The sequence below is a fragment of the Rhinoraja longicauda genome, unplaced genomic scaffold (genome assembly GCF_053455715.1).
Source record: "Rhinoraja longicauda isolate Sanriku21f unplaced genomic scaffold, sRhiLon1.1 Scf000380, whole genome shotgun sequence".
In the NCBI taxonomy this organism is placed as follows: domain Eukaryota; kingdom Metazoa; phylum Chordata; class Chondrichthyes; order Rajiformes; family Arhynchobatidae; genus Rhinoraja; species Rhinoraja longicauda.
Genome location: NW_027601597.1, coordinates 39748 through 50361, shown reverse-complemented (window position 1 = coordinate 50361; position 10614 = coordinate 39748). Strand labels below are relative to the sequence as shown.

The 10614-nt window shown below is 57.3% G+C and overlaps 1 protein-coding gene across 1 annotated transcript; it reads right to left on the bottom strand.

Annotated features, from left to right (window-relative positions):
• Positions 1–1375: 1375 nt before the first annotated feature.
• On the bottom strand, positions 1376–10233 carry LOC144590896 (PHD finger protein 1-like; the record flags this gene model as incomplete). Its single annotated transcript, XM_078395259.1, has 5 exons — positions 1376–1447; positions 2703–2826; positions 4966–5034; positions 6070–6165; positions 10085–10233. Coding segments are annotated over 5 exons (510 nt in total), but the record flags the coding sequence as incomplete, so codon positions are not given.
• Positions 10234–10614: the final 381 nt, after the last annotated feature.

The window sequence follows — 10614 nt, the reverse complement described above, 5'->3', positions numbered from 1 at the left end:
GCCTTCTCCCCATACCCCCTCACTCCGCTATCCTTAAGAGCTCTATCCAGCTCTCTCTTGAAAGCATCCAACGAACTGGCCTCCACTGCCTTCTGAGGCAGAGAATTCCACACCTTCACCACTCTCGGACTGAAAAAGTTCTTCCTCATCTCCGTTCTAAATGGCCTACCCCTTATTCTTAAACTGTGTGGCCCCTTGTTCTGGACTCCCCCAACATTGGGAACATGTTTCCTGCCTCTAATGTGTCCAATCCCCTAATTATCTTATATGTTTCAATAAGATCCCCCCTCATCCTTCTAAATTCCAGTGTATACAAGCCCAATCGCTCCAGCCTTTCAACATACGACAGTCCCGCCATTCCGGGAATTAACCTAGTGAACCTACGCTGCACGCCCTCCATAGCAAGAATATCCTTCCTCAAATTTGGAGACCAAAACTGCACACAGTACTCCAGGTGGAGAGAGAGACGGGAAGAGAGAGAGAGAGGGAGAGAGAGAGACGTGGAGAGAGAGAGAGACGGGGAGAGAGAGAGAGAGGGAGAGAGAGAGACGGGGAGAGAGAGACGGGGAGAGAGAGTCGGGGAGAGAGAGAGACAGGGAGAGAGAGAGACAGGGAGAGAGAGAGAGAGAGAGAGTCGGGGAGAGAGAGAGACAGGGAGAGAGAGAGAGACAGGGAGAGAGAGAGAGAGAGAGAGACGGGGAGAGAGAGAGAGAGAGGGAGAGAGAGAGACGGGGAGAGAGAGACGGGGAGAGAGAGTCGGGGAGAGAGACAGGGAGAGAGAAAGACAGGGAGAGAGAGAGAGAGAGAGAGACGGGGAGAGAGAGAGAGATGGGGAGAGAGAGAGAGACGGGGAGAGAGAGACGGGGAGCGATGGGGAAAGAGAGACAGGGGAAGAGAGGGGGGAAGAGAGACGGAGAGAGAGACGGGGAGAGAGAGATGGAGAGAGAGAGAGACGGAGAGAGAGAGACGGAGAGAGAGACGGGGAGAGAGAGAGACGGGGAGAGAGAGAGAGGGAGAGAGAGAGACGGGGAGAGAGAGATGGGGAGAGAGACGGGGAGAGAGAGAGACGGGGAGAGAGAGAGAGAGGGGGAGAGAGAGACGGGGAGAGAGAGAGAGGGTGGAGAGAGAGAGAGGGGGAGAGAGAGACGGGGAGAGAGAGAGAGAGGGGGGAGAGAGAGAGAGACGGGGAGAGAGAGAGAGAGGGGGGAGAGAGAGACGGGGAGAGAGAGAGAGAGGGGGGAGAGAGAGACGGGGAGAGAGAGAGAGACGGGGAGAGAGACTAGTGATGCCCCATGTTGGCCCACCCCAGTGCCAGTGTCCCTGCCCCCAACACCACGCCCTTGTGCGCCCGCCCGTCTGTCTGCTGTTGCCCCTCTCACCTGTCCCGGTGGGCGTTCAGGGTGTCCAGGAGTTGCTTGTATCGTTCCGTCTTTGACACGCAGGAGAGCTGAGAACAAACATGGCCGTTACGCCAGTGATCCAGCGCGGAAACAGGCCCCTCGGCCCAACCCGCCCACGCCGGCCAACACGCCCCATCTACACTAGTCCCACCTGCCCGCGCTTGGCCCATATCCCTCCAAACCCGTCCTATCCGTGTACCTGTCCAACTGTATCTTAAACGTTGGGATAGTCCCGGCCTCAACTACCTCCTCTGGCAGCTCGTTCCACACACCCACCACCCTCTGTGTGGAAAAAGTTACCCCTCAAATCCCTATTAAATCTTTCACGTCCAACTGTTTCTGAGGAGGTCAACCCCGCACCCTGACCCCTGCACTCTAACTGGGTCAGGGGTCAGTCCGTAGGTTGGCTCGGCGGTAGATTTGCCGCCTCACAGCGCCGGAGACCCGGGTTCCATCCCGACTACGGGCGCCGTCTGTACGGAGTTTGCACGTACTCCCCGTGACCTGCGTGGGTTTCCTCCGAGATCTTCGGTTTCCTCCCGCGCTCCAAAGACGTGGTTTGTAGGTTAATTGGCTGGGTGTAAGTGTATAGATTGTCCCTAGTGTGTGTGTAGGATAGCGTTAGTGTGCGGGGATCGCTGGGCGGCGCGGACCCGGTGGGCCGAAGGGCCGGTTTCCACGCTGTATCTCTAAACCTAAACTAAAAGGATATTAATGTAGTGTAACTTGGCAACCGGGTATAGTACGGACCCGGTGGGCCGAAGGGCCTGTTTCTGCGCTGTATCTCTGAACTTGACCAAACTAAACCGCCATCACACACCTCTAACCCCCGCACACCCTGACCCCTGCACTCTATGGTCATGCCCTCCCGCCCTGGACCCTGCACTCTGACCGGGTCGGGGGTCATGCCCCCCCCGACTCTGACCCCATGCACTATGACCCCAGCAATCTGTGGTCATGCCCTCCCGACCCAGACCCCTGCGCTCTGACTGGGTCAGGGGTCATGCCCCCCCAGACCCTGACCCAGGCACTCTGACCCCTGCACTCTGTCCGGGTCAGCGGTCATGTCCCCCGACTCCTGCACTCTGACCCCAGCAATCTGCGGTCATGCCCTCTCCCAACCCGGACCCTGACCTCTGCACTATGACCCCAGCACTCCGACTGGGTCAGGGGCCATGCCCCACCCCGACCCCTGCACTATGCCCCCAGCAATCTGCGGTCATGCTCCCCGCCCCGGACCCTGACCCCATGCTCTCTGACCCCTGCTGTGACCGGGTCAGGGGCCGGGCTGCCCGCACCTACCGCCCCCACCAGCAGGTTCTCCCAGTTGTCGTTGGCAAAGGCCAGGATCTCCCGCTCAAAGTCAAAGTACTTCCTCCTGCAGCAGCTGGTGAGATGGTAGAGGACCAGGTGGGCAACGTCCACCCTGTGTGGGGGGGGGGGGAGAGAGAGAGAGACAACGACACGTGTCGTAAACGCCCGCTCGACATCGAAGACCAGGCCCAGGCCTTGCAACCCTCCGCCCCGCGCACTCTAACCCCAAACCCCACCCTGTGATTAACTGTGGAGAGACACAACCAGCTGAAGTAACTCAGCGGGCTGAAGGGCCAGTTTCCACGCTGTATCTCTAAAGTCTAAAGCTGAAATAGTTGGCGTTCACCACCACTGACAGCCCCCGGAGCTGCAGTCAGACGGCAGTTACAATCAGCAGTGACAGAGATTCCACTTCTATCTGTTCCAGAGTCCATTAGTTACTCAATCCTTCTGTGAGCTAAAGGTAAGACACAAAATGGTGGAGTAACTCAGCGGGTCAGGCAGCATCTCTGGAGAGAAGGAACGGGTGATGTTCTGGGTGGAGACCCTTCTTCAGACTGAGAGTGAGGGCGAGAGGGAGACATGGAAGGGTAAGGTGTGAAAACGACAGATCAAAGGGGGACGCGGCTCAAGGACAATGTCGGATGGCTCGTTGTTGGCTGAAGGGAACGACATCGAGGCGTTCAACCAGCAACATTTCATCAGGAGGACAGTGGAACTAGTCAGAGAACTAGGGAGGCCTTCTTCACCCGTTCACAAGTTTTAGGAGCAGAATTAGGCCATTCGGCCCGTCCAGTCTACTCTGCCGGTCAATTATAGCCAGGGTTGCCAGCTTCCTCACTCCCAAATAAGGGACAAAAGGTGACGTCACCGCCCTGCGCCCCACGTGACCTCACCCAGCCAGCGGCCATGTGCTCCCGCTCCACCAATGGCGGCCGCCCAGGCCGGGAGGAGGGTTGCTACACAACCTCTGTTAGGCGGTGCATGGGCCCACACTTTCCGGGACTACAGCGGCCCCTGGCCTACAGTGCCCCGGCCTACAGTGTCCGGGCCTACCGTGTCCGGGCCTACAGTGTCCCGGCCTACAGTGTCCAGGCCTACAGTGTCCAGGCCTACAGTGTCCGGGCCTACTGTGTCCGGTCCTACAGTGTCCGGGCCTACCGTGTCCCGGCCTACAGTGTCCGGGCCTACAGTGTCCGGGACTACAGCGTCCCGGCCTTCACTGTCCGGGCCTACTGTGTCCCGGCCTACAGTGTCCGGGTCTACAGCGTCCTGGCCTTCACTGTCCGGGCCTACAGTGTCCGGGCCTACAGCGTCCTGGCCTTCACTGTCCCGGCCTACAGTGTCCGGGCCTACAGTGTCCGGGCCTACAGTGTCCGGGCCTATAGTGTCCGGGCCTACAGTGTCCTGGCCTTCACTGTCCCGGCCTACAGTGTCCTGGCCTACAGTGTCCCGGCCTACTGTGTCCCGGCCTACTGTGTCCGGGCCTACAGTGTCCGGGCCTACAGTGTCCGGGCCTACAGTGTCCCGGCCTACAGTGTCCGGGCCTACAGTGTCCGGGCCTACAGAGTCCGGGCCTACAGTGTCCGGGCCTACAGTGTCCGGGCCTACCGTGTCCGGGCCTACAGTGTCCGGGCCTACAGTGTCCGGGCCTACCGTGTCCGGGCCTACAGTGTCCGGGCCTACAGTGTCCGGGGCTACCGTGTCCGGGCCTACAGTGTCCGGGCCTACAGTGTCCGGGCCTACAGTGTCCCGGCCTACAGTGTCCGGGCCTACTGTGTCCGGGCCTAGTGTCCCGGCCTACAGTGTCCGGGCCTACCGTGTCCGGGCCCACAGTGCCGTCTGGGCCTACAGTGTCCGGGCCTACAGTGTCTGGGCCTACAGTGTCCGGGCCTACAGTGTCCGGGCCTACAGTGTCCGGGCCTACCGTGTCCGGGCCCACAGCGCCGTCTGGGCCTAATATGGGACAAGAGCGGGACATACGGGACATCCCGGCTAATACGGGACAGTTGGCAACCCTAATCATGGCTGATCTATCTCTCCCTCCCATTCCCGCCCATTCTCCTGCCTTCTTTGCACATTCCCAGTCCTTTCCACCCGTCACTCTAATCTCATGTTTCATGTATCGTGCGGTTTATGACTGTTGGCAGACCAATTTCCCTCCTGGGATCAATAAAGTTCTATCGTATCGTTATGGTATGGTATCGTAAACCCTTGTGTAATATAGTGTGGTTACCGAGACGGTACGTACCAAGCCAAGGGTAGACGTATCACATACTCTGGCCCTCCAGTGCAGACACAGCAGAGAAACAGATAAAACCTGCAAATCAGAAGGAGAAGGGGACCATTTGTCAGCTTGTAGTTCATCTCTTTCAGTCAGAGAGTGGTGAAGGTGTGGAATTCTCTGCCTCAGAAGGCAGTGGAGGCCAGTTCGTTGGATGCTTTCAAGAGAGAGCTGGATAGAGCTCTTAAGGATAGCGGAGTGAGGGGGTATGGGGAGAAGGCAGGAACGGGGTACTGATTGAGAGTGATCAGCCATGATCACATTGAATGGCGGTGCGTACAGGCTCGAAGGGCTGAATGGCCTCCTCCTGCACCTATTGTCTATTGTCTATTGATCTTAGAAAGACGCGGACCACTCAAAGCTGGAGGCACGGTGGCCCGGCGGTAGAGGGAGAGGAGAGGGAGGGGAGTGGAAGGATGGAGGGAGGGGATAAGAGGGGTTCAGGTGGATGGAGTGGGGGGGGAAGGGAGGGAGGGGAGTGGAAGGAGGGGGAGGGGAGAGAGATGGGGGGAGGGGGGAGGGGAGGGGGGAAGGAGAAGGTGCTGCACCAATGCAGGAGAGGTTTAGGCCCACTTGGTCCTGTGATGTGATAGTGGCGTCTTTACCTACAATACACTCACCCCCCCTCGCAACCCCGCGGCGACCAGCGTTCAGGGAAGACCTCCAGAGTCCCTGTGGACAAGGCGTGTGCGTGTTGCCTCTCCAGGGACACGCGGGCGCGGACGTAGGCCCGGATGAGGGGAGGGCAGCCGGCTCTGGTGTGGCCATCGACCGCCCGCTGCCTGGCCCGCGGGCGGCCATCTTGGCCAGGCCCAGGAGCAGGCCGAAGGTGAGACCCCGCCCTCCCTACTCCCTGCCCGGTGTCCAAACACAAGGATCGTGGGACTAAAATGCAACCAAAACGTAAGGAGCAGCCCCGTTCAGAGACTCGTACGGGGGCAGCAAACTCTCGTGGAACCCGGTCTCTTCCCCACCGCTGGCGTGACAGGCGTGTCTCGTGCTCCCTTTGTTGCCTGGGGCTCCCGGAGGAGGACACGACAAGGCGGACAAGACGCTGGGAGATGGGCTCACCTGTCTCCATAAAGCAGGGGCTTGTTCAGGCACTGGGTACAAGCCTCGTGGAACCAGTGTCGGCAACGGAAACATTGCAGCATCTTCACGTTCCACCTCAAGACAGGGAGAGAGAGAGAGAGAGAGGGTGAGAGTGAGAGAGAGAGAGCAAGGTAGCGCAGCGGTAGAGTTGTTGCCTTACAGCGAATGCAGCGCCGGAGACCCGGGTTCGATCCCGACTACGGGCGCCGTCTGTACAGAGTTTGTACGTGCTCCCCGTGACCCGCGTGGGTTTTCTCCGAGATCTTCGGTTTCCTCCCGCACTCCTAAGACGTACGGGTTTGTAGGTTAATTGGCTTGGTATAAATGTAAAAATTGCCCCTAGTGTGTGTAGGATAGTGTTAGTGTGAGGGGATCGCTGGGCGGCGCGGACCCGGTGGGCCGAAGGGCCTGTTTCCGCGCTGTATCTCTAAACTAAACCAAACTAAGGATGCATTTTACCACAACAGCAGCCACAAAGTGCTGGAGTAACTCAGCGGGACGGGCGGCATCTATGGAATGGGTGACGTACCAATAAAGAATAGGTGCAGGAGGAGGCCATTCGGCCCTTCGAGCCTGTACGCACCGCCATTCAATGTGATCATGGCTGATCATTCTCAATCAGTACCCCGTTCCTGCCTTCTCCCCATACCCCCTGACTGAGAAGGGGAGGGTGTGGGCGGAGAGAGGGTTTGTCACCAAACAGGCCCTTGGACTCACCGAGTCCACGCCGACCAGCGATCCCCGCACACTAACACTGTCCTACGCACACGAGGGGCAATTGTACATTTATACCAAGTCAATTCACCTACAAACCTGCACGTCTTTGGAGCGTGGGAGGAAACCGGAGCGCCCGGAGAAAACCCACGCGGGTCACGGGGAGAACGTACAAACTCCGTACAGACAGCACCCGTAGTCGGGATGGAACCCAGGTCTCTTCCAGTTTTCTCCCCCGCCTAACCATTCTAAATGGCCTACCCCTTATTCTTAAACTGTGGCCCCTGGTTCTGGACTCCCCCAACATTGGGAACATGTTTCCTGCCTCTAACGTGTCCAACCCCTTAATAATCTTATACGTTTCGATAAGATCTCCTCTCATCCTTCTAAATTCCAGTGTATACAAGCCTAGTCGCTCCAGTCTTTCAACATACGACAGTCCCGCCATTCCGGGAATTAACCTGGTGAACCTACCCTGCATTTTCTGCGCTGTACCTCTAAACTAAACGTAAATGGTCCCTAATGTGTGTAGGATAGTGTCGGTATGTGGAGATCGCCAGTCAGGGGGTGTGCGGTGATTTTTTTTGACATTCAAGAGGAGGCTATTGTCCTGACACCAGAGTGCCAGATCAGCCACCTCCTCCCGGTAGGCCTTCTCATCGTTGTCGGAGATCCGGGCCACCACCACAGTGTCATCAGCAAACTTGATGATGGAGTTGGAGCTGAATCTGGCCCCACAGTCATGTGTGTACAGGGAGTACAGTAGGGGGCTAAGGACGCAGCCCTGGGGGGATCCTGTGTTCAGGGTAAGGGAGCTAGATGTGTGTTCCCCCATCCTGACCACTTGGGGCCTGGCGGTGAGAAAGTCCAGGACCCAGGCACACAGAGGGGTGCTAAGCCCCAGTTCCAGCAGCTTCTCAGCCAGTCTGGTGGGGACTATTGTGTTGAATGCTGCACTAAAGTCAATGAACAGCATCCTCACATAGCCCCCCTGGCTGTCCAGATGAGAGAGAGTGGTGTGCAGAACCTGGGAGAACCTGGTTAGTGTGTGTGAGGTCATCGCTGGTCAGTGTGTGTGAGGTCATCGCTGGTCAGTGTGTGAGGTCATCGCTGGTCAGTGTGTGAGGTCATCGCTGGTCAGTGTGTGTGGTCATCGCTGGTCAGTGTGTGTGAGGTCATCGCTGGTCAGTGTGTGAGGTAATCGCTGGTCAGTGTGTGAGGTCATCGCTGGTCAGTGTGTGTGTGGTCATCGCTGGTCAGTGTGTGAGGTCATCACTGGTCAGTGTGTGAGGTCATCACTGGTCAGTGTGTGAGGTCATCGCTGGTCAGTGTGAGGTCATCGCTGGTCAGTGTGTGTGGACATCGCTGGTCAGTGTGTGAGGTCATCGCTGGTCAGTGTGTGTGAGGTCATCGCTGGTCAGTGTGTGTGTGGTCATCGCTGGTCAGTGTGTGAGGTCATCGCAGGTCAATGTGTGAGGTCATCGCTGGTCAGTGTGTGAGGTCATCGCTGGTCAGTGTGTGAGGTCATCGCTGGTCAGTGAGTGTCATCGCCGGTCAGTGTGTGAGGTCATCGCTGGTCAGTGTGTGTGGTCATCGTTGGTCAGTGTGTGTGAGGTCATCGCTGGTCAGTGTGTGAGGTCATCGCTGGTCAGTATGTGAGGTCATCGCTGGTCAGTGTGTGTGGTCATCGCTGGTCAGTGTGTGTGAGGTCATCGCTGGTCAGTGTGAGGTCATCGCTGGTCAGTGTGTGTGGTCATCGCTGGTCAGTGTGTGTGGTCATCGCTGGTCAGTGTGTGAGGTCATCGCTGGTCAGTGTGTGAGGTCATCGTTGGTCAGTGTGTGTGAGGTCATCGCTGGTCAGTGTGTGTGTGGTCATCGCTGGTCAGTGTGTGAGGTCATCGCTGGTCAGTGTGTGTGTGGTCATCGCTGGTCAGTGTGTGAGATCATCACTGGTCAGTGTGTGAGGTCATCGCTGGTCAGTGTGTGAGGTCATCGCTGGTCAGTGTGAGGTCATCGCTGGTCAGTGTGTGTGGACATCGCTGGTCAGTGTGTGAGGTCATCGCTGGTCAGTGTGTGTGAGGTCATTGCTGGTCAGTGTGTGTGTGGTCATCGCTGGTCAGTGTGTGAGGTCATCGCAGGTCAATGTGTGAGGTCATCGCTGGTCAGTGTGTGAGGTCATCGCTGGTCAGTGTGTGAGGTCATCGCTGGTCAGTGTGTGAGGTCATCGCCGGTCAGTGTGTGAGGTCATCGCCGGTCAGTGTGTGTGGTCATCGTTGGTCAGTGTGTGTGAGGTCATCGCTGGTCAGTGTGTGAGGTCATCGCTGGTCAGTATGTGAGGTCATCGCTGGTCAGTGTGTGTGGTCATCGCTGGTCAGTGTGTGTGAGGTCATCGCTGGTCAGTGTGTGTGGTCATCGCTGGTCAGTGTGTGTGGTCATCGCTGGTCAGTGTGTGTGGTCATCGCTGGTCAGTGTGTGTGTGGTCATCGCTGGTCAGTGTGTGAGGTCACCGCTGGTCAGTGTGTGTGTGGTCATCGCTGGTCAGTGTGTGAGGTCATCACTGGTCAGTGTGTGAGGTCATCGCTGGTCAGTGTGTGAGGTCATCGCTGGTCAGTGTGAGGTCATCGCTGGTCAGTGTGTGTGGACATCGCTGGTCAGTGTGTGAGGTCATCGCTGGTCAGTGTGTGTGAGGTCATAGCTGGTCAATGTGTGTCATCGCTGGTCAGTGTGTGGTGATCGCTGGTCAGTGTGTGAGGTCATCGCTGGTCAGTGTGTGTGGTCATCGCTGGTCAGTGTGTGAGGTCATCGCTGGTCAGTGTGTGAGGTCATTGCTGATCAGTGTGTGGTTTAGATTTTTTTTAGATTTAGAGATACAGCGCGGAAACAGGCCCTTCGGCCCACCGGGTCCGCGCCGCCCAGCGATCCCCGCACATTAACACTATCCTACACACACTAGGGACAATTTCTACATTTGCCCAGTCAATCAACCTACAAACCTGCACGTCTTTGGAGTGTGGGAGGAAACCGAAGATCTCGGAGAAAACCCACGCAGGTCACGGGGAGAACGTACAAACTCCGTACAGACGGCGCCCGTAGTCGGGATCGAACCTGGGTCTCCGGCGCTGCATTCGCTGTAAGGCAGCAACTCTACCGCTGCGCCACCGTGCCGTGGTGATCGTGGGCAGTGCGTGTGCGGTGATCGCTTGTCAGTGTGTGCGGTGATCGCTGGTCGGCGCGGACGCAGCGGGCTGCGTTTACCGGTGCGGGCTTGTGCGGTACTTACTCGCCGGGCCCACCGCAGTAACAGTAGCACTGCTGCTGGTTGGTGAGGTGCTGGGGGTCCCAGTCCAGGGACTCGAGCTGGTAGGGCAGGACTCTCTTCATCAGCCGCATAGCATTGGCGTAGGGACCCTTCTTCAACGCTCCCCCCTTCTGCGGGGAACAGAAACCATAATCATCATAATCACAACCACACTTTATTAGCCAAATATGTTTTGCAAACGTACGAGGAACGTCATTGGCCGTACAGTCACGCCAATAAAAAGCAACAGGACGCACAAGGTACATGTCAACAGTTGTACAGGGCATTGGTGAGACCACACCTGGAGTATTGCGTACAGTTTTGGTCTCCTAATCTGAGGAAAGACATTCTTGCCATAGAGGGAGTACAGAGAAGGTTCACCAGATTGATTCCTGGGATGGCGGGACTTTCATATGAAGAATGACTGGATAGACTCGGCTTGTACTCGCTGGAATTTAGAAGATTGAGAGGGGATCTTATAGAAACTTACAAAATTCTTAAGGGGTTGGACA